Source organism: Pristis pectinata, chromosome 37, assembly GCF_009764475.1.
Source record: "Pristis pectinata isolate sPriPec2 chromosome 37, sPriPec2.1.pri, whole genome shotgun sequence".
NCBI lineage: Eukaryota > Metazoa > Chordata > Chondrichthyes > Rhinopristiformes > Pristidae > Pristis > Pristis pectinata.
In genome coordinates, this window is record NC_067440.1 from 4,419,997 (window position 1) to 4,446,603 (window position 26,607).

A 26,607-nucleotide genomic window follows, 5' to 3' on the forward strand; every position below is an offset into this window, starting at 1 on the left:
TTGGGGAAAGTAGTGGGGGTAAACGATGGGTCCTGATCCTATTGGATGACAGGCAGTGAGACCCACTCCTGATTCCATGGAGTGCTGGACTATGGGCCGTGGTTAGGGGTCAGGTTCTGGGGAATGGGGTGTGGAGGTGGGAGTGGTGGGTTGCAGGGATGGGCAGGGTCTGGGAGACGGGGAGACACCCGTCCATAACGTGACAGTTTCTGGGAGATGGGAAGACACCCGTCCATAACGTGAGTCTCTGGGAGACGTGGGGACATCCGTCCATAATATGTCTGTGGCCGGTGACGGAGTGATGTTGTGCCATTTCACCCAGGCTCCCTTGCTCCAGTGTCCCCTGGGACACCCACCCGTTGTACGGAGAGCAGACCGCACAATGCTCACCCTCAGCAGCTCTGTCTCCTCAGTAACCTCAGAGCTTGCATTGTACACGTGGGGAGCCTGCATTACACATCCTCCCTGCCTGTGTGTAGAATATGTGTAGGGAACCTGTGTTCAATACTCTCCCTGTCTGTGTGCACTGTGTGCATTGTGAGCCTGTGTTAGTCCCCTAATGTCTGCTCCAAACACACCAAGGACTAGGTCAGTGTCCAACTTCAAATTCACCTGCACAAAAGCAGGGCACTTCACACGGACCCCATTTGGCACTGGTGCTAAATTCTACTGAAGCAGTTGGGTGATAAACAGTGGGTTCCCAAAAAGCCCGCTTTGTATATTTTGTCTGGGCTAGGGCCAATCACCCTCTGAAGATAAACAGATCTCTGCCGCCAAAGGAGGAAGCTCTGCCTGTACATAGGGACAGGTGCCATTGGTGGTTCACATGATCTCATTAGTTGGCCGGGTATCTACAGGATCTGACAACACAAGCTTGGATGGGAAAGTTCTGTTGTCGGCACCAGGGCCAAAGGAAACAAATGATTGGCATTCTCCCCATTCCAATGCCAAACAAAGGAGGGGAACATTGTGTGTGTGTGTGTGTGTGTGTGTGTGTGTGTGTGTGTGTGTGTGTGTGTGTGTGTGTGTGTGTGTGTGTGTGTGTGTGTCACACACGCCTGGGGGAGGGAGAAGGCGACAGAAAATGACTGAGAGAGCAAGGGGTAGGGGGGAGAGAGGCAGGGCAAGAGGGAGGGCGGGGGGCGGAGGCAGGGCAAGATGGGGCGGAGGCAGGGCGAGATGGGTGAGGCAGGTCGAGAGGGGGGCGGAGGCAGGGCGAGATGGGGGAGGCAGGGCGAGGGGGCGGAGGCAGGGCGAGAGGGGGGAGGCAGGGCGAGAGAGGATTGCAGAGTGGAGGAGGGGGACGGAGGGCTTGGGGGCCGGGGAGGGGTCGGGGGATGGTGAGGGGGGATGGGGAGGGGTTGGGTAGGGGGGACGGGGACAGGGTGGGGTCGGCGGGGAAGGGAGACAGGGAGGGGTTGGGGGCGCGGGGAAAGGTTGGGGGGATGGAGAGGGGGGACGGGGAGGGTTTGGAGGACAGGGAGCGCTCTCCCCACCTGCCCTCCAATTCCAGTCGCTGTGCCCGAGCTCCCAGTCACCCCGAGACAGAGTCAGGCGTTTGATTACAGTCGCCTCCGACTATTTTGCTTTACTGAGTGAACAAACAAACTGTAACAGGACGAACCGCAGGGCTGGGGAACAGCCTGCTCGCGTCACTGAGCCGCCAACATGAAGTCAGCAGGAAATCACCGCTGTGAGTGCGGGCTGTGGCACAGGGAATGCCCCCACCCACTGACAGCTGGTGGTGCAGGGAACCGACCACGACGCCCTCCCCCCACCCAACCGTGCCCCCCCTCCACCCCCACCACCCGCCCCCAGCACATACAGGGCACAGAACAGTAAACCAGAGAAACACAGGTGAATGCATCACACCCTCCCGGGGGCGGCGGGGGGCAGAAAATAAACCCCTCCCTCGGTATGGGGGGGATAAACCCCTCCCTCGGTGCGGGGGTATAAATCCCCCGATCAGGGGGGAACCATTAAACCTTCCACCCGCCATTGACGCTTCCTGACTCTGGAAGCAGGATCAGAGGTCAGAGCTGGGCTCCTGGCCCAAGGTCAAGGTTCAACTCTGCGGTTTAGGGGCAGGGAGAGGTGGGGTCGAGGGAGGGGTGGAGGGAGTCCAAGGCAGATGCCGGGATCAGCAGCTCCAGGGGAATCCCGAAGGGGTTGAGGGGCCAGGCCTCGGCCTCCTGGGTCCCCAGCAGGCCTGTCTCCGGGGCAACGGGGGGTCCCGGACCGCTCTCGGCCCAGCGGGGAGGGTCAGGGGCGGCAGCCGGTACTCCCGGAGTGGGTGCCTGCCCCTGAGGGGGGTCCTGGCGGCAGCGGGTGGTCCGGTGAAGGCGGCTGTAGGCCTGGTCCAGGTGGGCTCCCAGCTCCCGGTGGGACAGTTGCTTCAGCTGCCCCGGCAGAGACAGCAGCAGGTCCAGGAGCACGGCACACTCTGTCGGGGGAGAGAGAGAGGGGAGAGTCACATCACTTGATGGAGGGGACGGGGGGGTCCATGAGGAGGAGACGGGGGGAGAGAGAGGGGGGAGTCACATCACCTGACAGAGGGGGTGAGGGAGGGGCTGTGAGGGGGGAGACGGGAGAGAGAGAAGGGGGAGTCACTGGGGTCACATCACCTGACGGAACGGGCGAGGGGGGGCATGAGCGGCAGACGGGGGCAAGAGAGGGGCAGGTCACCAGGGTCACTGGCTGACAGAAGGGTTGGGGGGGGCCATGAGGGGGAGACGGGGGCGAGAGGGGGGTCACCGGGGTCACTGCCTGACGGAGGGGGCAAGGGAGGGGTTATGAAGGGCTGGGGGAGGACAGTGAGGGGGAGATGGGGGAGAGAGGGGGCAAGTCACTGGGGTCACTACCTGACAGAGGGGGTGGGGGGGTGCCATGAGGGGGAGACGGGGGAGTCACCGGGGTCACGGCCTGACAGAGGGGGCGGGGGGGTGGGAGTGGGTGACAGGGGGAGGTGCAAGGGGTCAAAGGGCAGAGAGGGGGAGACGGGAGGAGAGAGAGGGGGAATCACTGGGGTCACATCGACTGACAGAAGGGGCAAAGGGGTTGTGAAGTGGTGGGGGAGGCCGTGAGGAGGCGAGGGGGAGACGTGGGGAGAGAGAGGGCGTCAGCAGGGCTCACATCATCTGACGGAGTGGGAAGGGCTCAAGGGGGAGTGAGGGGGGCGCAGAGGGGGCAAGTCACGGGGTGATATTGTCTGACCAGGGGGGGAGACATTGATCAAGAGGCAGATGGGCAAGTGTGAGGAGTGGCGTGGAAAAAGGGGAGAAAGGTCGAAGGGCAAGTGGGAAGAGGGGTTAACCCTGGGTGTCCGGGGTCTGGGGTTGGGGGGGGGGGGCTGTCAGCTGGGGTGGGTGCGAGCTAGGGAGGCTGGTGCAGGGGGTGGGGTAGAAGTGGGTGCCGGGTGCAGGGGGTGGGGTGGTGGGTGTTGGGCGGTGGGTGCCAGGTTCCGGGGGGTGGGTCTCTCTACTTACCCAGGGGTGCCAGCTGTGGGAGGGCCGCCCCCCTCATGGCCGCCGACAGTAAGCGGTAGATCCTGGCGAAGTCCACCTCCAGGGATGGGTTGTCTGGGTCTGCGGACCCGTCGGACTGCTCGCTCCCAGCCGCCTCTTCCCTGGGAGGGTGTTGGAGGTGGGGACCACCGGCCTGGTCTCTGGCACTCTCGGCTGTCGGCTTCTCACCACAGGGAGGGGTCAGTTTTACCGAGTGCTGCCTGCACACCGGCTCCGTGGCTGCAATCATTAGTGTCTAGGGACATGAGGGAGATCAGGGAGGGAGGGGGAGGACGGAGTGGCAGGGTGGAGGTGGGGAGAGGGAGGGGGGATAAGGGGTGAAGGAATGGGGGATTGGGGGAAAATCATTAAAATGCCCCCATGACATGCTCCCTCCACCCCGGCTCTCTCTGGACTCAGTTCCCAACTGTCTGCCTGTTCCACACACGGTGTCACAGTCCCGAGCCGTCTGCCTGTCCCGCACACTGTGTCACAGTCCCGAGCCGTCCGCCTGTCCCGCACACGGTGTCACAATCCCGAGCCGTCCACCTGTCCCGCACAGTGTCACAGTCCCGAGCCGTCCGCCTGTCCCACACACGATGTCACAGCCCCGAGCTGTCTGCCTGTCCCGCACATGGTGTCAGTCCCGAGCCACCCGCCTATCCTGCACATAGTGTCGCAGCCCTGAGCCATCTGCCTGTCCCACACACGTTGTCACGGCAGCGACAGTCACGTACCTGAGAGACCGCAGTGGAGATCACCTCGTCCAGTGTGCCCGTCACTGCTTCTGCCAATTCCGACCAGATCTGGAAGAGATGATCGAACCATCAGCCTGACTGCTGGGGAAACATTCAACCCCAAACCAGGGGGCCAGCCACTCCCTCCAGCATTCACTGCCTACACCTCACTCCCGAACCTTCCCGCCCTTGGCCCCCACAATCCAGGAGACCACCACCCCAGGAAGTTAGTGGGAGTGTTTCAGGGTCACGCCACCTCTCTCTGGAAACGTTCAGCCCTATGCTACAGTGTGACATCCAGGTCACCTGCCTGTGGAACTGTAGAGCAGAGGAGATTGTGATGGGGAGGGGAATGATTTAGGTGCTAGATGCGATGTGGTACACACAGAATTCCGGTAACACCGATACCCTTGAGACTTTGGTGGTGCTGGACTGTCAAAGACTTCCTGGAAAATTGGATATCATTCCTATTAATACCACAACACGTTTTTAATTTACTTTTTTTTGGATGTTGCACAGGAGTTATTAAACTTTGCAGTGAACCAGGCGAGTTGAAAGGAAGCACAGGAAATGGGGCTCCGGTGAGTTTAAATAGAGCATTGGGGACGGATCCCAGTGAATTTACGGAGCGTTGGGAACAAGGTCCCTGTGAGTTTACAGAGTGTTGGCAACAGGGACCCAGTGAGTTTATGGAGCGGTGGGAACAGGGTCCCAGTGAGTTTACAGAGTGTTGGGAACGGGTCCCGGTGAGTTGAAAGAGTGTATTGATAAACAGAACCAGGTGAGTCAGATTTCAGATCATCAGATTTTCAGAAAAATCAGGCAGTGGACTATTGGAGTTTTAGTGATTGGGGTAGCAGAACCCAATGCCACTTTCTGTACAAGTGGCCATTTAATCTGCTCCAGAAAAGGCTGGGGGAATAACTTACAGCAGGAAAGGAAATTGATCTCTATTTAAAGAATCCTTCGTAGAAACACACAGCAACATAGATGCTGCAAAGCGCACGAGAACTCCTCGGCAGGTGAGGTAGAATTGCATTACAATTCAAATCAGTCCTCAGAGAATCACAGCAAACAAACTCTTTGCTTCACTAACACTGAGACTTGTGCAGACGTGGCCTCAGCACACAGTGTTCTCTGCCCTGGGCAGATGTGGCATTCAGTGCATGGTGACTTCTGCAGATGTGTTTCAGGCTGAGGGTGGCAGCCTATGACCTCTGACTTTGGTACTGGTATTAGTTTATTATTGTCACTTGTACCGAGGTAAAGTGAAAAGCTTGTCTTGCATATCGATCGTACAGGGCAATTTATTACACAGTGCAGTTACATTGAGTTAGTACAGAGTGCATTGAGGTAGTACAGGTAAAAACAATAACAGTACAGAGTAAAGTGTCACAGCTACGGAGAAAGTGCAGTGCAGGTAGACAATTAGATGCAAGGTCACAACAAGGTAGACTGTGAGGTCGAGTCCATATTGTATAAGAGAACTGTTCAATAGTCTTATCACAGTGGGATAGAAGCCGTCCTTGAGCCTGGTGGTGTGTGCCCTCAGGCTCCTGTATCTTCTGCCTGATGGGAGAGGAGAGAAGAGAGAATGACCTGGGTGGGTGGGGTCTTTGATTATGCTGGCTGCTTCACCGAGGCAGCGAGAGGTAAAGAGTCCATGGAGGGGAGGCTGGTTTCCGTGATGCGCTGGGCTGTGTCCACAACTCTCTGCAGTTTCTTGCAGTCCTGGGCAGAGCAGTTGCCGTACCTAGCTGTGATATATCCAGATAGGATGCTTTCTATGGTGCATCGATAAAAGTTGGTGCGTGTCCAAGGGGACATGCCGAACTTCTTTCAGGTGCAGTAAAGAAGGCGTTTGGCACACTGGCCTTCATCGGTCAGGGCACTGAGCATAGTAGTCGGAACGTTACGCTACATTTGTACAAGATGTTAGTGAGGCTGCATTTGGAATATTGTGTTCAGTTCTGGCCACCCTGCTATAGGAAGGATGTCATTAAACTGGAAAGAGTGCAGAGGAGACTTACACGGATATTGCTGGGACTTGAGAAACTGGGTTATGGAGAGAGGTTGAGCAGCTTGGGACTTTTTCCAGTGGAGCGTAGGACAATGAGGGGTGACCTTATAGATGTGTATAGAATTATGAGGGGCATAGATAGGGTGAATGCGCAGTCTTCTTCCAAGTATTGGGGAATCAGGAACCAGAGGGCCGAGGTGGGGAATCAGGAACCAGAGGGCCGAGGTGGTTTAATAGGAATCTGAGGGGCAACTTTTTCACCCAGAGGGTGTTCACTATGTAGAGTCATAGAGCACTGCAGCACAGAAACAGGCCCTTTGGCCCACCTAATGAACTGCCAGAGGAAGTGGCTGAGGCAAGTACATTAACAACATTTAAAACGTACTTGGATAGGAAAGGTTTAGAAGGATATGGGTTAAATGTGGGCAAATGGGACTAGCTTAAATGGGGATCTTGGTCAGCATGGACCAGTTGGGCTGAAGGGCCTGTTTCCGTACTGTATGACTCTATGACTAGCATAAAACAAGCACTGGATGCAGCACCACGATACCAAGTTGAATCTGTCCCGCACTGAAGATGTTGAGTGCTTGCAGTCCCCCTGCAGAGTACAGAGCCCTGTGTATCACAGGTTATATGAGTGATAACACTCCTCATGATAAGAGTCAAGAGGTAGGTGTCCCACACCGACTTCTGGGATGACAATGACATCACTGAGTTGCATGAAATACAGGTGCAAACAGAGCAAGGTTTCAGGCATGACGGAAATTCGGAACTTGTTACGGAAGGTGACAAAGCGAAGCTTCTCCGCAAAGCAACTGGAGATTTCACCGCAAACCATCGGAACCTTTGCATTTCAATAACACCCTGGATCAGAAGGAAGGGAAACTGACATTAAAGGCATACCCAAAGCACTTACGTGGTGAAGCTGGACAGAAACTAGCTTTGTCACCTCATCGAAAATGATTCACACTAAACATCTATACTCTGATGGCAAACATGATAAGTCAGCTGCTGAGGTGGCTGCAAATTTAAAAGCTAATGATGAGATGCCTCAGTGATCAGTGAAGCAAATTCCAATCTCGGGCAATGTTGCAGAGGTTCCCACCCCCACACAGAGCTGTTGATGCAAAGTAACTTCAGAATCTGCCAGCATTGGCCCTGGAAGGGAAACCACAGCCAGTGATACTTGTTTGTTGTGCTTCTGCAAATTAAACTGTTAAAGAAAAATCATCGGGTGAGCAGGCAGTTGTGAAAGGTTGTGCTTGACTAAGCATTGGAAGATGTACCCATCCATAAGCCTTTCTGTGTTGCAACATCTGTGGCAGGTTTCAAGATCTCTGTGTTCACTGCACCCAAGATGTGTAAGAACAGACCTGAAATGCAAAAAACATTACAAAAACCATCCCAGAAATTGTCCATTCAATGTGCTCAGATGGGAGGAAACATTGACAGGTCAAAAACTTAGAGGAGCTGGAACCTACAGAAACCAAATGTCTCAGTGCTGCACTGTGTGCTGGTCATCAGCTTTAATAGTCTGTTGAGGTCATCATTAACTTCCTGAAAAAAGGGAAAGCATTGTCTGGATGAGCAGCTGATGCATGATGTGATGCTCTTCACTGATTTATGGACATATGCCAACTCTCAGTTTGTCTCTCCAAGGAAAGGGTAAGATAGCGTCTGATTTCACTCACTTTCCCCACCTCAAGAGTTGGGCGACACATGCCCAGAGGCACAAGCAGACCAAGGCAAGTCCTTCAGCCCAGGCGGAGAAAAGCAGGACTGAGATCCTGCTTTGCCCTCCTTATAGACCCATTCCTGACTCATGTGCAAAGGCTGTCCGATTCCCAAAACCAGCTGCTGGATGGACCAATTGGAACTTCAGCAGGACCCAAGTCTAAAGATGATCCACCTGTCTGTGAAGCAAAGTGATGGAAAGAATGTATCCTCAACCCAAGGAGACCACTGTACGAGTCATTTCATGTGAATCGTCAAAGTGAAACCGTGCAGCCCTCACAAATCAACCCACGCACAAGCTTTTCAGCCCACCCTGACAACACATTGCCCAATTTACAAAGAGAGCAAACACCTCAGGTCAGTTCCTGCTCAACAGTTCTAAAAGGTCATCAGTGTGAAGTATTAGCTCCACTGTTATAAGACCATTGAATGGTCCCCTAGTATGGTAAGATGGACTCTTGACCTCATCAACTACCTCGTTATGGCCTTGCACCTTATTGCCTGGGTGTACTGCGGCTTCTCTGTAACTGTAACACTTTATTCTGCACTCTGTTATTTTACCTTGTACTACCTGTGCACTGTCATGAAATGATCTCATAGAATCATAGAAAGTACAGCAAAATACAGGCCCTTCGGCGCACAATGTTGTGCCGACCTTTAAACCTCGCCTAAGACTATCTAACGCCTTCGTCCCACATATCCCTCTATTTTAAACTCCTCCATGACAGGATGCAAGACAGGTTTTTCACTGTACCTCAGTTAATGTGACAATAATAAACCAGTTTACCAATTTTACTTCTCTCTCCACAGATGCTGCCTGACTCACTGAGCGTTTCTGTTTTCTGGAAGATGCTGAGTTGGTTGGCAAGGTGAAGGGAGCTCCGGAGGAACCTGAGTGGAGTGGTGAAAAGCAGGGAGAACTTTGACAAGCGTCTGCAAACGTGACAAAAATATCAGAACGTGGCCCTCGGAAACGGTTTGGATTTTAAATCCGAATATCCTTGTGAAAGAAATTGTGCACCTTGTTTTAAATCGTGAACTCCATTCAAAGTCATTTTGCTTCCAGTCTAATTGCCCCACCTCATTACATTAAAGGGCAAACACATCCCATTCCCCAGCTGGTTCCACGAGAGAATGTCGCAGTAAACTTGCCCAAATGCATCATATGAACTCATCCTCCAAACTGCTTTTGCCTGTTTCCTTTGCCAGTCTTCATGCCACAGATGTCAGGCCACATCTGGAGTGTTGTGTGCAGTTCTGGTTGCCCCATTACAGGAAGGATGTGGACGGAGTGCAGAAGAGGTTTCCCAGGATGTTGCATGCATTGGAGAGTATTAGCTAAAAGGTGAAGTTGGACAAACTTGGGTTGTTTTCTCTGGAGTGTCAGTGGTTGAGGGGAGACCTGATAGAAGTTTGAAAGATTATGAGAGGCGTAGGTAGGGTAGACAGTTAGAGTCACTTTCCCAGGGTAGAAGTGGCAAATAAGCTTGAAGGCGAGAGGGGGAAAGTTTAAAGGGGATGTGTGGGGCAAGACTGGAACACACTGGCAGGGGTGGCAGTGGAAACTGGAACGATAGCAGTGTTTAGACATTTAGACAGGCACATGAACATGGAAGTATTGGAGGGATATGGATCGTGTGCAGGCAGATGGGACTGGTTTCTTTTGGCATCATGGTCAGCACACACATCGTGGGCCGAAGAGCCTGTTCCTGTTCATCAAGATTAAAGTCACTTGTGATGACTGCATTGTTGGCTACAACTTTGCTCATTTGCTGACTGCTGTTTCTGTGAAAGTATTAAAGCAGTGTGGGCTGATGAACAGCACACAGTGCAGCACTGAGGTGTTTGGTTTCTGCAGGCTCCAGCTCCTCTGAGTTTTTTGACCTGTTGATGTTTCCTCCCATCTGAGCGGGTTGAATGGACAATTTCTGGGGTGGATTTTGTAACGTTTGTTGAATTTCAGGTCTGTACTTGCACATCCTGGGTGCAGTGAACGGGGAGAAATCCTGAAACCTGCCACGGATGTTGCAACACAGAAAGGCTCGTGGACTGGTACTTCCTCCAATGCTTGGTCAAGCACAATCTTTCACAACTCCCAGTGGGCAGGCACGGCAGTGTAGCGGCTGGCGTAACGCTATTACAGCGCCAGCGACCCGGGTTCAATTCTGGCCACTGTATGTAAGGAGTTTGTATGGTTTCCCCGTGTCTGTGTGGTTTTCCTCCGGGTGCTCCGGTTTCCTCCCACATTCCAAAGGCATACGGGTTAGGAAGTTGTGGGCATGCTACATTGGCGCCGGAAGCGTGGCGACACTTGCGGGCTGCCCCCAGAACACTCCACGCAAAAGATGTATTTCACTGTCTGTTTCAATGTACATGCGATTAGTAAAGATATCTTATCCTACCTGCCCACTGTAAGCCACCCGGGTTCCTGTTCTATCTCCAAATGGATTCTACCTCCTCCTCCTCTGAAACAAGATCATCTTCCACCATCGCCTTCATCATCATGTTATCTGATCAAAGAACAAGGAACAGTACAGCACAGGAACAGGCCGTTTGGCTCATGAAGCCTGCGCCAGCCACGATGTAAATTTAAACTGCACATCTGCTTGCACTGATTCCCTGCCAGTTCATGTGCCTGTCTGAATGCCTTTTAAACATTGCTGTTGTATCTGCTTCCACCGCTTCCCATGGCAGTGTGTTGCAGGCACCTACCACTATGTAAAAAAAGTCTCATAAATCTCCTTTAATTTTTTATCCTTCCATCAGGTCACTCCTGAGCCTCTGACACTCCAGAGAAAACAATCCATGTTTTTTTGAGGAGGTGACAAAGATGATCGATGAGGATAGGGCAGTGGACGTTGTCTACATGGACTTTAGTAAAGCCTTGGACAAGGTCCCTCATAGTGGGCTGATGCAGAAGATTAAGGCACATGGGATCCAGGGAGACTTGGTAGATTGGACTCAAGATTGGCTTGGCCATAGAAGACAGAGGGTATTGGCAGCAGGGTGTTACTCTGACTGGAGGTCTGTGATCAGCGGTGTTCTGACAGGATCGTTACTGGGACCTCAGATGTTTGACATATGTACATAAATATGAATATATATTTGAACCAAAATGTAAGTATTGGTATTGGTTTATTATTGTCACTTGTACCGAGGTACAGTGAAAAGCTTGTCTTGCAAACCGATCGTACAGGTCAATTCGTTACACGGTGCAGTTACATTGAGTCAGTACAAAGTGCATTGATGTAGTACAGGTAAAAACAGTAACAGTACAGAGTAAAGTGTCACAGCTACAGAGAAAGTGCAGTGTAATAAGGTGCAAGCTCACAACAAGGTAGATCGTGAGATCATAGTCCATCTCATTGTATAAAGGAACCATTCAATAGTCTTATCACAGTGGGGTAGAAGCTGTCCTCAAGTCTGATGGTACGTGCCCTCAGGCTCCTGTATCTTCTACTCGATGGAAGAGGAGAGAAAAGAGAATGTCCCGGATGGGTGGGGTCTTTGATTATGCTGGCTGCTTCACCAAGACAATGAGGTAAAGACAGAATCCAAGGAGGGGTGTCCATAATGCGCTGGGTTGTGTCCAAAGCTCGCTGCAGTTTCTTGCAGTCCTGGGCAGAGCAGTTGCCGTACCAGGCTGTGATACATCCAGATAGGATGCTTTCTATGGTGCATTGGTAAAAGTTGGTGAGAGTCAAAGGGGACAAACCAAATTTCTTTAGCCTCCTGAGGAAGTAGAGGCGCTGGTGAGCTTTCTTGGCCGTGGCATCTATGTGATTTGACCAGGACAGGCTGTTGGTGAAGTTCACTCCCAGGAACTTGAAGCTCTCAACCATCTCGACCTCAGCACCATTGATGTAGACAGGTGCATATGCACTGCCTCCTTTCCTGAAGTCAATGACCAGCTCTTTTGTTTTGCTGACGTTGAGGGAAAGGTTGTTGTCATGACACCATGCCACTAAGCTCTCTACCTCCTTCCTGTACTCTGATTCATCGCTGTTTGAAATACAACCTACAACGGTGGTATCATCTGCAAACTTGTAGATGGAGTTAGAGCAGAACCTGGCCACACAGTCATGTATAGGGAGTAGGGTAGAGGGCTGAGGAAGTGGGCTGATTAGTAAGTTTGCAGATATCACAAAACTGGTGAAGTTTGTGGACAGTGAGGAAGATTGTCAAAGTATTCAGCAGGATATAGATCAGTTGGAAATATGGGCAGAGAAATGGCAGATGGAGTTTAATTGGGACAAGTTTGAGGTGTTGCACGTTGGGAGGTCAATTTTAAGAGGAAAGTACACAGTAAGAGACAGGGCCCTTAAGAACATTGATGTAGAGGGATCTTGAGGTGCAAGTCCATTGCTCCCTGAAAGTGACAATACAGTTCCTGAAAGTGGAGCTTGCAAAGGTTGATTGGAGTAGGTTTTTGAGGGCAAAGGGACCACAGGCAAGTGGGAGGCTTTTAGAGGTGAGATAGTGAGAGCTCAAGGTCTGCATGTTCTTGTTAAAGTGAAGGGCAGAGCTGGTAGGAGTAGGGAACGCTGTATGACAAGGGATATGGAGGCCCTGGCCAGGAAAAAGGAGCCACAGGTCAGGTACAGGCAGCTGGGATCAAGTAAATCCCTGGAGGAGTATAAGGAATGCAGGAGCATACTCAAGAAAGAAATCTGGAGGGCAAAAAGAGGGCATGAGATAACTTTGGCAGGGAAGATTAAGGAAAATCCAAAGAGGTTTTAAGTATATTAAGGGAAAGAGACCAACTAGAGAGTGAATAGGTCTTCTCAAAGACCAAAGGGGACTCCTTTGTATGGAGTTGCAGGAGATGGGCAATGTCCTTAATGAATTTCTCCTCTGTTTTTTCCCCGTGGAGAAAGACAAGAAGACTTCGGAACTAGGTAAAGTAAATAGGGAGGTCTTGGGGATAGTCCGCATTACAGTAGAGGTGGTGCTGGATGTCTTAAAAGGTATGAAGGTAGACAAATCTCCAGGGTCTAACCAGGTATATCCAAGAACATGGTGGGAGGGTGGAGAAGCAATTGCAGGAGCCCTGGCTGAGATGTTTGCATCATCGTTAGCCACGGTGAGGTGCTGGTAAACTGGAGGGTAGGAATGTTGTGTCTTTATTTAAGAAGGGCAGCAAAGAAAAACCCAGGAACCATAGGCCAGTAAGTCTAACATCTGTGGTAGGAAGTTACTGGAGAGGATTCTGAGGGATAAGATGTACGTACATCTGGAAAGACGGGTTGATTAGGGGTAGTCAGCACGGCTTTGTGCATGGGAGATCACGTCTCATGAGTTTTTTTTGATTAGGTGACTAAGAAAGTTGATGAGGGCAGGGTGATAAACGTGGTTTATGTGGACTTCAGTTACGCCTTTGATAAAGTTCCACATGGAAGGCTAGATCGCATGGGACCCAGGGAGAGCTGGATAATTGGATACACAATTGGCCTGACGGTAGAAAGCAGAGGGTGATAGTGCCAGGTTGTCTCTCGGACTGGAGGCCCATGACTAGTGGTGTGCCTCAGGGCTCGGTGCTGGGTCCATTGTCGTTTGTCATCTATATCAACGACTTGGGTAAGAAAGTACAGGACATGGTTATTAAGTTTGCAGATGACACTACAATAGGTGGTATAGTGGACAATGAAGAAGGTTATCAAAAATTACAGGGGAAATCTTGATCAGCTGAGTAAGTTGGTGGAGGAATGGCAAATGGAGTTTAATTTGGATAAGTGTGAGGTGTTGTATTTTGGAAAGTCAAATCCAGGTTGGACTTTCACAGTGAATGGCACAGTGTGCTGGGGAGTGGTGTAGAACAGTGACCTTGGAGTACAAATATACGGTTCACTGGAAGTGGAGTCACAGATAGACAGGGCGGTGAAGAAGGCTTTTAGCACGCTGGCCTTCATCAATCAGGGCACTGAGTATAGAAGTTGGGAGGTCACGGCGTCATTGTGCAGGACGCTGGTGAAGCTGCACTTGGAGTTTTGGTCACCCTGCTATAAATAAGATGTTATTAAACTGGAAAGAGCGCAGAAAAGATTTACAAGGATGTTGCCAGGACTAGAGGGCCTGAGTTACAGGGAGAGGATGGACAGGTTGGGACTTTATTCCTTAGAACGTAGGAGACTTATAGAGATCTTATAGAGGTTTATAAAATCATGAGGGGCATTGATAGGGTGAATGCACTGAGTCTTTTTCCCCAGGGTTAGGACTCAAGAACTAGAGGGCATAAGTTTAAGGTGAGGGGTGAAAGATTTAAGAGGAACTTGAGGGACAACTTTTTTGTTTTACACACACAAAGGGTGGTATCTAAGTGGAATCAGCTGCCAGAGGAAGTGGTTGAGGCAGGTACAATAACAACTTTTAGAAGACAGTTGGACAGGTCCATGGATGGGAAAGGTTTAGAAAGTTATGGGCCAAAAGCTGGCAAAAGGGACTAGCTTGGATGGGGCATCTTGCTTGGCATGGGCCAGTTGGGCTGAAAGGCCTGTTTCTGTGGTGCATGACTCTATGATAAGTGGATAGGGTGGTAAAGAAGGTGTCCAGCTTATTTGCCTTCATCAGTTAGTATGCTGAGTATAAAGGTCAGGAGTTCACGTTGCAGCTTTATAAAATTGGTTAGGCCACATCTGGTCGCCACACTACAGGAAGGATGTGAAGGCTTCGGGTAGGGTGCAGAAGAGGTTCGCCAGGATGTCACCTGGTTTGGAGTGTAGCATCTATAAGGAGAGGTTGGACAAACCTGGATATTTTCTCCAGAGCATTACTGTCAGAAGGGCAAGCTGATACCATACTGTCCGTTGACCATTGAGCTCGATGATGTCAGTTGTGTAGTCTCTGTTAGTGAGCCTGAGTGTGACCGGCAAGACCAGCCCCTTCAGGGACAGTGGGGAAAGGATGCTGAGGCCTTCCTGCGTTCACTGGGTGACCTGATCCTATCAACTGCCTTCAAAGTTGATACAGGCCCCTTTTGGTCAAAGCACACCAGCCTGTTCTGTCCTGGGCACAGGACTTCAGCTCTCTTGCAGGAAGGCCATTGTGTCCGAGGCCGTCTTTGATACAATCCTGGCATCGCTTCCTTGGATGTCCCTGGTGCAGGTGGCCCTGTGCGAGAACTGGCGAGGTACATGGGAGCTGTTTATACAGATAACATGGCCTGTCCAGTACAACTGTGTCCTTGGGATCACAGCCTCAATGCTAACCAGTCCGGCCCTGTCCAGAACTTGTAAGTTTGTCACCGTGCCCTGCATTTGATGCCCTAGTGACCGCAGAGATCTCATGTGAAAACACACGAGCTGTTTGATGTGCTTCCTGTAAAGCATCCAACTGTCACAGCCACACGAAAGGCGAGTGCAACTGCTTTGTACACTTTGATCTTGGTTGACAGCTTGATGCTTCTGTGGCTCATCACACAACAGTGCAGGCGACTTGCTGACTCGAGCCGCTATTTCCATGTCAGGAGAGAAGCCCCAGGAACTTGAAGCGATCGGCTGTCTTCAGCTCAGCGCCCTCGATGCTGAAGTGACACACTGCAGGTTGCTGCAGGACCTTGGTCTTGTTGAGACTGACTGTGAGGCCGAAGAACCATGTGGCTTCAGCAAGCTTGTCAACGATGATCTGAAGGTCAAACTCCAAAAGTGTCATGAGGCTGCTGTCATCAGCAAGCAGCAATCATTCTCACAAGCATCTTGGCCCTTGAAGGACAAGCCACCCGGTCTGTATCTCAAGCGCACCTCCTCTTTGAAGGTTGCGCAGGGCACGGTTCATGACACACGTGAGAAACAAGTTGAACAAGATTGGAGCGAGTATGACGGAAGTTTGTAAAATTATGAGAGGCATAGATAAGGTAGATAGTCAGAGTCCTTTTTCCGCCAGGGTGGAAATACTAGGGGACAAAGATACTAGTGGACAAAGCTTTAAGGTGAGAGGGCGCGACGCTATTACAGCACCAGCGATCGGGGTTCGATTCCCGTCGCTGTCTGTGAGGAGTTTGTGCGTTCTCCCCGTGTCTGCGTGGGTTTCCTCCGGGTGCTCCGGTTTCCTCCCACATTCTAAAGACGTACGGGTAGGTTAATTTGGGGGTTTAAAACGGGCGGCGCAGACTCGTTGGGCCGGAAGGGCCTGTTACCACGCTGTAAATAAAATTTAAAGAAAAGTTTAGAGGAGATGTGCTAGGCAAGAGAGCGGTAGGTGCCTGGAATGGGCTGCCAGGGGAAGTGGTGGACACAGATACAATAGCAACGTTTAGATCGACACATGAACAGGCAGGGAATGGAGGGAATACAGACCATGTGCAGGCAGATGGGATTAGTTTAAATTTGGCATACAGGTTGGCACAGACATTGTGGACTGAAGGGCCTCTTCCTGTGCTGTACTTTCTGTTTCTGTGTTAAATCTATGCTCTTCAAAATTTCTGCCATGGGGACAAGATTCTTGGTTTCTACTCTATCAATGCTTCTTATAATTTTGTATTCCTCCTATCAGGTTCCCCCCCCCCCCCCAACCACTTCTTCTGCAAAGAAAACAACCCCAACCTCCATTCTCTCATAACCGAAATATTCCCTCCCAGGCAACGTCCCAGCGAATCTCCTCACCCCTCTCCAGTACAATCCCATCCTTCCTGATGTGGTGACTACAACTGCACACAATAGTCTAGTTGTGGGTGAACAAACGTTTGATGAAGTTGTGCCAAGAGCTTCCTGCACTCATACTGCGCGCCCCGGCGAGTGAAGGCAAGCATCCTGTACGCCTTCTTCACTACTCTACCTACCTGTGCTGCCACCTTCAGGGATCTTTAGACCTGTACACCAAGGGCCCTCCATGGTTGGGACTGTTTACAGACCCCATCACAAAAAATAGCACTGTAGAGAATTATCTAACACACGAGCAAAGCTGGTTGCAAGAATGCAACGACTGCAGGTGACATTAACCTCCATGAAGTCTTGGGCAAAAAAAAAATACCCTGGTAGATCTAATTCCAAACCCTGGCTACCATGCAGTCACACTTCTGTAGTAGCTATCAGATTAAACTCCTTTATTTTGACTTGTCCCATCATTTCCCTGTTTCATTATGAATGCTTTCTGACTTTGTTCTCTAAAATTCACTACTGCTATTAAACACTTACAACAAAAATGTAATTCTGTTGCACAATTCTGTCGATCACTGCCCTGTTTCCACACTGGCTGGTCTCCGACATATCTGAAGTGCAATTACAGTTTCCCTGCAGTCACTGTTTTTATTTGGCAGTGAGATTCACTGGCCACACTGCTATTTTTGCCCTTCCCCAACTTTCCCTGAATCAAGGAGACAACTAATACTCAACAGATCCATGGCTCTGAAACCAGGTCTGGCTTGGTGGGGACAGAAGATTTGCTTCCATGAAGGATATTTGTGAACCAGATTCTCGTTACAATAATCTTGCAGCTTCATGGTTCCTGTTACTCTGACTAGATTTTTCCTTTAGTCTCAGATTTACCTTCTCACAGAGGGTGGTGAATCTCTGGAATTCTCAACCCCCGGACAGCCATGGAGAGTCAATCACTGGGTGAGTTAGAGGACGTTTTTGAAATAACGGCGAATCAAGGGCCCTGCGACAGAGTTGAGGGGATGGACTGAAGGGAAGAGTGCCCTAATCCTGCTCCTGTTTCCGTGGATGCATAACTAATTACTTCAATGGAAGTATTCCAATCACCAGAGTGGGATTTGAACTCACTAACCTGCTCCCTTACAGCCCTCGCCTCTGGTCTGAATATTCCGATTCCCCCAGGACACCGATGAGCCTGGCGTCACAGGAAAATGGTCCCCCCACCCCAGCACTGCCGACAAGATCCCAGGAAACCTCGTCTCCAATCAATTGACTTCCAGTTTGTACTTGTTCCTGATAACAATCCTGAAGTTGGGGTTCTGATATTAATTCCAACCCCCGCTCTCTCAGCAGACGGCTCTACCCATGGAGACACAAGAGACTTGCAGATGCTGGAATCTGGAGCAACTCAGCGGGTCAGGCAGCATCTACAGAAGACTCTTCAGCACTCCAGATGAAGGGTCTCAACCCGAACGTCGACTGTACATGTCCCTCCATAGATGCTGCCTGACCTGTTGAGTTCCTCCAGTATTTTGCGCGTTGCTCTACCTATGTGCAGCTCAGCAACTGAATTGTTCAGCTCCCATTCCAAATTTCATCCAAGACATGAGGGAACTTGGGCACCGGGCAGGCAACGGAGCCTTCAAGACACACAACCAGAGCTGAGCCTGTGTCATAACAGAGAACTATGTTATAACTCAGCCTGTGTCATAACTCTCGCAGTCTCGCTGTCTTGGTGAAGCAGCCGGCATAATCAAAGACCCCACCAACCCGGGTCATTCTCTCTTCTCTCCCCTTCCATCGGGTAGAAGATACAGGAGCCTGAGGGCACGTACCACCAGGCTTAAGGACAGCTTCTACGCCATGGTGATAAGACTATTGAACGGTATACGATAAGATGGACTCTGACCTCACGATCTACCTTGTTGTGACCTTGCACCTTATTGCACTGCACTTTCTCTGTAGCTGTGACACTTTACTCTGTACTGTTATTATTTTTACCTGCACTACATCAATGCACTCTGTACTAACTCAATGCAACTGCACTGTGTAATGAATTGACCTGTACAATCAGTATGCAAGACAAGTTTTTCATTGCACCTCAGTACAAGTGACAATAATAAAGCAATACTCCAATCACTGGAGACAGAAGCAAAGCACTGAATGGAAAATCCCAGACCACTCCACAGATCAGCCCATTTCTCCCTCCACAGATGCTGCCTGAGCTAATAGTTCCATTGAAAACCAAATCACTGCAGACGCTGCAAATGCAAAGTTAATACAGGGAACGCTGGAAACACTCAGCAGGTCAGTCAGCATCTGTGAGGGCAGTAATAGCCAATGTTTCAGGTTGATAACCATTCAAATGGTCATTGGGCTGAACCTTAGATGTTGCCTCTTTCTACAGATTGTTTTCATTTCAGACTTGGAACCATCGGTCAGACAATGCTCTGTCTGATCACTGTCCTATTTTCTTTTGCTCCTCCACACTGACTGGTCTTCAATGTAACCAAAGTGATCACAGTTCCCCGCATTTCTGTTTCATTCCATGCATCCACCAAGTATGCAACATCTGCTGCACAACAGCAAAGGCAATTTCAGCACTGCAATGCAGCATCACCGTTCCCAACCCGACCTCCTCTCCAGTCACACCCTCCCGTTCCTGTCCAATCCAACCGTCATCATCAGCGATCCCTTCCCTTCAGGAAGATCTCCACCAAAGAATTCCCCACAGGATGGTATAGTGGTGGAGCAGGTACTGCCTCGCAATCCCAGTGACACAAGCTCAGTCCATCGCACAAACCAGCCTCCCCTCCACTGACTCTATCGAGGGAAAGCAGCCAACAGAATCAAGGAAGAGAGGTACAGGAGCCTGAAGACCCACACTCAATGATTCAGGAACAGCTTCTTCCCCTCCGCCATCAGATTTCTGAACCCTCCATGAACCCATGATTCCTTTTTTGCACTATTTATTTATTTTTGTAATTTATAGTAATTTTACATCTTTGCACTGTCCTGCTGCCACAAAACAACAAATTTCATGACATACAAGTCAGTGATGATAAACCTGATTTGGAAGGACCCCTCCCACCCCATTCATTCTCTCTTCTCCCCTCTCCCGTTGGGCAGAAGAGACAAAAGCTTTGAAACACGTACCATCAGGCTCAAGGACAGCTTCTATCCCGCTGCTATCAGACTCTTGGACTGACCTCTTATACACAAAGTCATAAGTCGTGGGATTGAGGTTAAGAGCCATGAGGTAATGATGCAGCTCCACAAAACTCAGGATAGACCACACTAGAGTGCTGTGTTCAGTTCTGGTCGCCTCATTATAGGAAGGATGTGGAAGCGTTAAGGGTGCAGAGGAGATTTACCAGGATGCTGCCTGGTTTAGAGAGTATGCATTGAGGAGAGACTTAGGGCTTTACTCTTTGGAGAGGAGGAGGATGAGAGGGGACATAATAGAGGTATATAAAATATTAAGAGAAATAGATAAGAGTAGACAGCCAGCGCCTCTTTCCCAGGGCACCAATGCTCAATACAAGAGGGCATGGCTTTAAAGTAATGGGTAGGAAGTTCAAGGAGATATCAGAGGGAGGTTTTTTACCCAGAGAGTGGTTGGGGCATGGAATGCGGTGCCTGGGGCGGTGGTGGAGGCAGGTACATTGGTCAAATTCAAGGGACTGCTAGGAGGAGTTTAAAATAAGGGGATATGTGGGAGGAAGAGGTTAGATAGTCTTAGGCGAGGTTTAAAGGTCGGCACAACATTGTGGGCCGAAGGGCCTGTATTGTTCTGTACTGTTCTATGATTCTATGAAGATGAACTCTTGATCTCCCAATCTACCTCGTCTTGGCCCTTGCACTTCGTCTACCTGCACTGCACTCTCTCTGTAACTGGAACACTATATTCTGCATTCTGTTTTCTCTTTACTACCTCAATGTACTTACGTACAGCATGATCTGTCTGGATGGCATGTAAACAAAAGCTTTTCACTGTATCTTGGTACATGTGACAATAATAAACCAATATCTCCGGCGTTGTCTGTGTGTAGAGTTTGCATGTTCTCCCTGTGACCATGTGCGTTCCCCCCCCCCCCCCCCCCCCACCCCCAGGTGCTCCAGTTCCCTCCCACATACCAACGACGTGCGGGTCAGTGGGATAATTGGACCCCTAGTGTGTGGGTGAAGGGGTAGAATCAGGGGGTGGGGGGGGTGGGAAGCTGGTGGAAAGGTGGGGAGAATAAAATAGGATGAGTGTAAATGGGTGGTCGATAGTCGGCACTGACTCAATGGGCCAAACAGCCTGTTCCCGTGCTGTTTATCTTCAGACTGCAATCTTTCAGGAGACTGATCCAGGACCCACATTCCCCACAAGACAACCGGCAGGGATTCCCTCCCCTCCCTTTCCTCTGCCCCCAAGGATAAGCGCTTCCCCTCGAGCCCATGCTGCTGGAGGTCGGGGTCCACCAACGCTGAACATCCCCCCTCCACTCCCAGCCCACGGAGCGGCCTCTCTCTCCCTTCTGATCCACAGCGGGCCTGTGAGGGGCTGACCTGAGAGAGGACTAGCCTGGGGACACAAGGACAGCCATCAGCAGAAGGACTAGCCTGGTGACGCTGGGTTCAGTGGGGACGCTGGATCAATGCAGCCTCTCCCCACTTGAGGCGAGGGACCTTTGCGAGGTGTCACTGGTGCTCCCTCTTCACCCCATTGATTGTTGGCATCACCAGTGTTCAAGTCTGCACAACGTGTGCCGACTGTGCTGAATTCCAGGGTCACCGAGAGTCAGGAGTTGTGCCAACACTCACAGTCAACTGTGACCCTTTGGTGAAGAGGTGACCGTGGTAAAATGGAAGTGCTGGCTGTCCCTCGGTGACGGCTCCTGATGCGGCAGCCACCTCCGCACGAGAATCCCGGTCAACAGTGAGCCTCACCCAAAACACCAAGTGTGAAGGCCGTTCACTGTGTACGCAAGGGTGCTGTAGTTATCGACAGCCTGATGATCAGTAACCAAGGTTCCTGTCTTCACAGGGAGACGACAGGGTTCAAACAGCAGTCCACCGTGTTGTGTTGAGTCCCAGCAGGGAAGCAGCTCTTCCTGAGAGCAGGACAGACAGCGGGAACAGCTTCAGGGCAACGGCGCAAGCAGAAGCCAGTCCGTCAGTGGATGGATCCATCTCCAGGTCCTGAGCTGCAAGGTGAAAGGTGGGAACTGGGGGTCTCTGCGCACGGATGGCTGGGACAATGTGCAGGTACGGCAAATATTCAGGAAGATAACATTCTGCTGGAAGTGGATCTGAGTACAACAGTGGAGAAGCCTTGCTCCAGTTGTACAGATTCCCAGTGAGACTGCACATGGAACATAGCGTGCAAGTCTGGTCTCCTCCCTAGGAGATCCTTGCGATAGAGAGAATGCAGTGAGTGTTCACCAGACTGATTCCTGGATGGCGCGTTTGCCACACGAGGAGAGATTATATTAGACTGGGCCTATAACGAGGCATTACATCACCTCTTTCCGCCAACATTTTCTTTAAGGGTGTTGACCACTGACAGCCTCATGAAGGCGCCATGCCATCAGTGGCTGCCACCATTGGGCAGGAGGGACAGAAGCCTGAAGTCCCACACCACCAGGTTCAGTAACAGCAACTTTCCTACAAGCACTTGGTTCTTGAACTGACCTGCACAACCCTAACCCTCCCTCAGCAAGGGAACACTACGGACCACCTCTTGCACTACTGTGGACGTCTCTGTTTTTTCTTTGCACTGATGTCTAGTTTTGCATAATTTTCCCCACCGGCTTGGGTAATTTATATTCTGTGTGTTGTCTGAATCTCTGTGCCTGTGATGCTGCTGCGGGCAAGTGTTTCATTGTACCTGTAAACTCTCGGTACTTGTGTACGTGACAATAAACTCGACCTGTACCCGAACTATACTCTTTGGTTCAGAGACTCTCTGAAACATACAGAATACTTGACAAGGGAGAGGTGAGTTGATAATTCCCCAGAACCATGGCTCAGCTTCTCAGAAAGGGTGGGTTATTCAGGACAAGCACCAACAGAAACCTCTTCACCCAGAGGTGGATGAATCTCTGGGATTCTTGAAGACACATTCCCCACCAGAGACACTTCTCTCCACCTCACTCCCCCACACTGGGGTGTCTCTCTGTGACCGTTCAGCCCACAGCTTCAAATCCCACCCCAGGGACACCCCCCTCAGACTCTCTCCCCGCCCCGGGGACACTCCCCTCAATCTCCCTGCCCCAGGGACCCTCCCCGCTGCCCCACTCCCTGCCCCAGGGACACTCCCCGCCCCAGGGACACTCCCCGCGGGCCCACTCTCCGCCCCGGGGACACTCCCCTCAGTCTCCCTGCCCCAGGGACCCTCCCGTCCTGGGGAGTCTCTGCACCTTGCCCCCCCACCATCTCGCCCCCGCCCCGTGCTGCGGCAGACCCCTCACCTGCAGCGGAGCCCGCAGTTGCTGCTGTCTGCGCCTCCGTTCCTGCAGCCGCCGGTTGTTGGCCTTCTGGATGGCGCTGCGGGTCGCCCTCTCCCTTAGTCTCCTGATGTAGGCAGCGACCTGAGGGCAGGAGGAGCAGTGAGAATGGTCTGGGACCCCCAGGGGAGGGGTGCACAGGCGGTGGGCTGGGGGTGGGGGGTGCGAGGAGTAGGGGAAGGGAAGGGGAGGGGAGGGAAGGGCAAAGGGGCTGGGGAAGGTGGGGGTGAAGGGGAGGGGGAGGCAGGGAGGAAGGAGGGTAGGGGAGGGAAGGGGGCAGGAGGGGAGGGAAGGGGCAGGAGGGGAGGGGTTGGGAGGGGAGGGGGAGGGGGAGAGGGAAGGAGGGGGAGAGGGAGGGAGGGATGCACTGGGGCAGGAGGGGAAGGGGAGGGTGCACAGGCAGGGGGTTTTGGAGGGTCTGTCGCCTGGACGCCCAATACCCACCTCCTGCGGACTGCGGCTGGGCACCGCCAGCTCGATAGGCAACAGGTCCAGCTCCCTGGCCGTGCTCTGCCGACGCAGCGCCCTCAGCACCAGCCGCCGTTCCCGGCTGCTCCACTCCTCGATCCCGCACGGCACCTCCTCGCCTGGATGGTCCCCCTCCACACCGTAACGCTGAGGGGCCGCGCGGGCTCTCACTGGGGGCTTCATCGCCACACGGGGAGCCTGCAGACACACAGCAGTGAGTCAGGTAACTGGGCCCGAGTCGGCATGGGGGACAGGGGAAGGTGGTGTGCGGAGGAGGGGGTGGTAGATGAGGTGGGGGGCTAAGAGGATAGGGTTTGAGGTGGGGTTAGAGGGGGTCGAGATGGGGGGGCAAGATGGGGGTGGGGGTTGAGACGGGGGAGTGTCGAGACAAGGGGTCAAGACAGGGGGGTGGATTGAGGCGTGACAAGGTGGGCTGAGAGGGGGGATGGGGCAGGAGGGAATTGGGCGGTGGGAGGAGTAGGGCGGAGGAGGGGGGCATTGGGGAGGATGGGGTGGAGGGGGAAGAGGAGATGGGGAGAATTGGAGGGGATGGAGGAGGGGGATTGGAGGGAGGGCGGAGGAGGAGTGGATGAGGTTCAGGGGGAAGGGGATGAGGGAAGAGGAGAGAAGGGGAGGATAGGAAGGGGTAGTGGGGGGTTGTGAGGGAGAGGGTGGAGGATGGTGGGGGCAGTGGGGGGAGGAGGGGACGGGGAGGGGGGAAGGGGAGGGGGGATTGGAGAGGGACGGAGGAGGTTCGGGGAAGGGGACGAGGGAGGGGGCAGGAGGGGTGGGGAGGGGGATGGGGAAGCAGAGAGAAGGGATGATAGAAAGGGGTCATGGGGGGTAGTGGGGGAGGATGGGGTGGAGGAGGTTGGGGGCAGTGGGGGGAGGAGGGGACGGGGAGGGGGGAAGGGGAGAGGAGATTGGAGGGGGGGCAGGGGTGGAGGAGGTTCGGGGAAGGGGGATGAGGGAGGGGGGATGATAGAAAGGGGTCATGGGGGGGTAGTGGGGGAGGATGGGGTGGAGGAGGTTGGGGGCAGTGGGGGGAGGAGGGGACGGGGAGGGGGGGAGGAGATTGGAGGGGGGGCAGAGGGGTGGAGGAGGTTCGGGGAAGGGGGATGAGGGAGGGGGGATGATAGAAAGGGGTAGTGGGGAGATTGGGCTGGAGGAGGGTGGGGCAGTGGGGGAGGAGGGGACGGGGAGTGGGGATTGGAGGGGGGCAGAGGAGGGGTGGAGGAGGTTCGGGGGAAGGGGGATGAGGGAGGGGGCAGGAGGGGAGGGGAAGTGGTTCGGGGGGAGGATAGGAGGGGGCAGTGGGGAGGGTGGGGGCAGTGGGGGGGTAGTGGGGAGGGTGGGGGCAGTGGGGAGGGTGGGGGCAGTGGGGAGGGTGGGGGCAGTGGGGGGGTAGTGGGGAGGGTGGGGGCAGTGGGGGGGTAGTGGGGAGGGTGGGGGCAGTGGGGGGGTAGTGGGGAGGGTGGGGGCAGTGGCGGAGGAGGGGACGGGGAGGGGGCCCCGCGGTGCGGAGTCACGTGGCCCGGGAGCCCGGTAACGGCGGAACATCTTCACCCACCTCACGGCCACCGGCCACCCAACCGGAAGTGGCGCCGGAAGTAGACGGCGGCGCCAGGATGAAACATGGCGGACCTGAGCGCCTGCGCTCAGAAGCCCCGCCCCCAGCGGTCCGGGCGCGCCTGCGCGCCGGGCGGTGACGCGGGTCCCGCCTCCGATGGCGGCAGGAGGGCGGCGGCCGCCCCTGGTGCGGGTCGGTGTGTGAGCGACAGCTGGCAGGGCACTGCGGCAACCGGCTGAGGGGAGGGAGGGAGGGGCAGCAACATCTGGCGGGGCGAGAGGGTGGGGAACATCTGGCAGGGTGAGGGGAACATCTGGCAGGGTGAGGAGAACATCTGGCGGGGCGAGAGGGTAGGGACCATCTGGCACGGTGAGAGCCAGGAACATCTGGCAGGGTTAGAGGATCGGGAACATCTGGCTCAGGGACAGAGCATGTCAGCATCGTCATGCATCTGAGCGTGTATGTGCACAAGCATGGGCATGATGTGAACTAGGTGTGATAGAATCCCAGGCACAGCAGGAGTCCGGGTTTTGGTAGGACAGTCACCTGGATACGGGCACGGGAGGAGTTGGTCATGGACCCAGTGCAACCTGAGCTGGGACGGGCTAGTGGTCTCTCAGTTTCTCCGTCTCCGCTGCATCCTGTTCTCAAGATGGGGCTTTCCACTCGAAGACATCTGAAGTGTCCTCCTCCTTCAGGAATCGTGGCTTCCCCTCTGCCATGGTTGATGGAGCCCTCACACTAATTCCCTCCATTTCCTATACTTCTCTCACCTACCCTTCTTCCCAGAGATAACAGTGACAGAGTTCCCTTGGTCCTCACCTTTCATATGTATGCAGCATATTCCTCTAGCTCCAATCGATTCCCATCACCAGTCACATCTTCCCCCCTGCCCCCCCCCAAGCCCTTTCTGCTTTCCGCAGGGACCACTCTCTGTGAGCCCTTGGTCCACTCATCCCTCCCCTCCCAGCTTTCCCCACCCCCAGCACTTTCGCCTGCAACCGAAGGAGGTGCAATACTTAGAGTCACACAGCACAGAAACAGGCCCCTTCACCTAGCTCATTGATGCTGACCGAGATGTCTATTCGAGTTAATCTCACTTCCCTGCATTTGGTTCGTATCCCTCTAAACCTTTCCTATCCATGTACCTGACCAAATGTCTTTTAAACATTGTGTCTCTGAAGCCTTCTCTGGCAGCTCATTTCATGTACCCACTACCCTCTGTGTGAAAAACTTGTTCCTCAAGTCCCTTTTAATTCCTTCCCCTCTCACCTTGAAGCAGTGCCCTCTAGTTGTACACTCAGCTACCCTGGGACAAGACCGCCCTGTCTACCCATGTCGCTACTTTTGGCGAACTGTGTACCTGTACCACAAGGTCTGTTCTGCAACACTCTCCTGGGCCCTACCATTTACTGTGTAGGTCCTGCCCTGCTCTGGTTTAACTGACCAAACTGCAACACCTCACACTTGTCCTAGTTAAATCCCATCTGCCA

At 52.8% G+C, this 26,607-nt stretch overlaps 2 protein-coding genes and 1 long non-coding RNA gene across 7 annotated transcripts in view; 2 read left to right on the forward strand and 1 right to left on the reverse strand.

Annotated features, from left to right (window-relative positions):
- Positions 1-1,799: 1,799 nt before the first annotated feature.
- snapc2 (small nuclear RNA activating complex, polypeptide 2) lies at positions 1,800-25,836 on the reverse strand. The gene is made up of 7 exons (XM_052044510.1): positions 25,781-25,836; positions 25,115-25,349; positions 23,521-23,742; positions 23,041-23,160; positions 4,241-4,309; positions 3,486-3,759; positions 1,800-2,443 (listed from the first exon to the last, which is right to left on the reverse strand). Exons 1-7 carry the CDS (start codon positions 25,834-25,836, stop codon positions 2,079-2,081), a joined length of 1,341 nt encoding a protein of 446 aa, XP_051900470.1. The 3' UTR covers positions 1,800-2,078.
- Positions 7,846-22,431, forward strand: LOC127586708 (uncharacterized). The gene is made up of 3 exons (XR_007958719.1): positions 7,846-7,925; positions 8,805-8,970; positions 21,615-22,431. It is a non-coding gene; the product is annotated as an uncharacterized LOC127586708 (long non-coding RNA).
- The window catches only part of LOC127586705 (C-reactive protein-like), a 67,399-nt gene continuing 66,045 nt past the window's right edge, over positions 25,254-26,607 (forward strand). For 3 of the 5 annotated variants that reach the window (XM_052044860.1, XM_052044859.1, XM_052044865.1), the window contains exon 1: positions 25,254-25,306. The gene's annotated coding sequence lies outside the window, so the exon portion shown is untranslated. Of the gene's footprint in view, positions 25,311-26,607 lie in introns of all 5 variants that reach the window. The other 2 variants (XM_052044861.1, XM_052044862.1) reach the window with 2 other exon arrangements.

Excerpts from the sequence above, each read along its gene's own strand:
- snapc2 (XM_052044510.1), bottom strand. The coding sequence starts at position 25,836 with ATGGCAGAGGGGAAGCCACGATTCCTGAAGGAGGAGGACACTTCAGAT. Across the intron at positions 25,350-25,780 it reads GACACTTCAGATGTCTTCGA|CCGGTTGCCGCAGTGCCCTG; the intron begins GTGGAAAGCCCC and ends CCCTCCCCTCAG. Across the intron at positions 4,310-23,040 it reads AACTGCGGGCTCCGCTGCAG|ATCTGGTCGGAATTGGCAGA; the intron begins GTGAGGGGTCTG and ends CATCTCTTCCAG.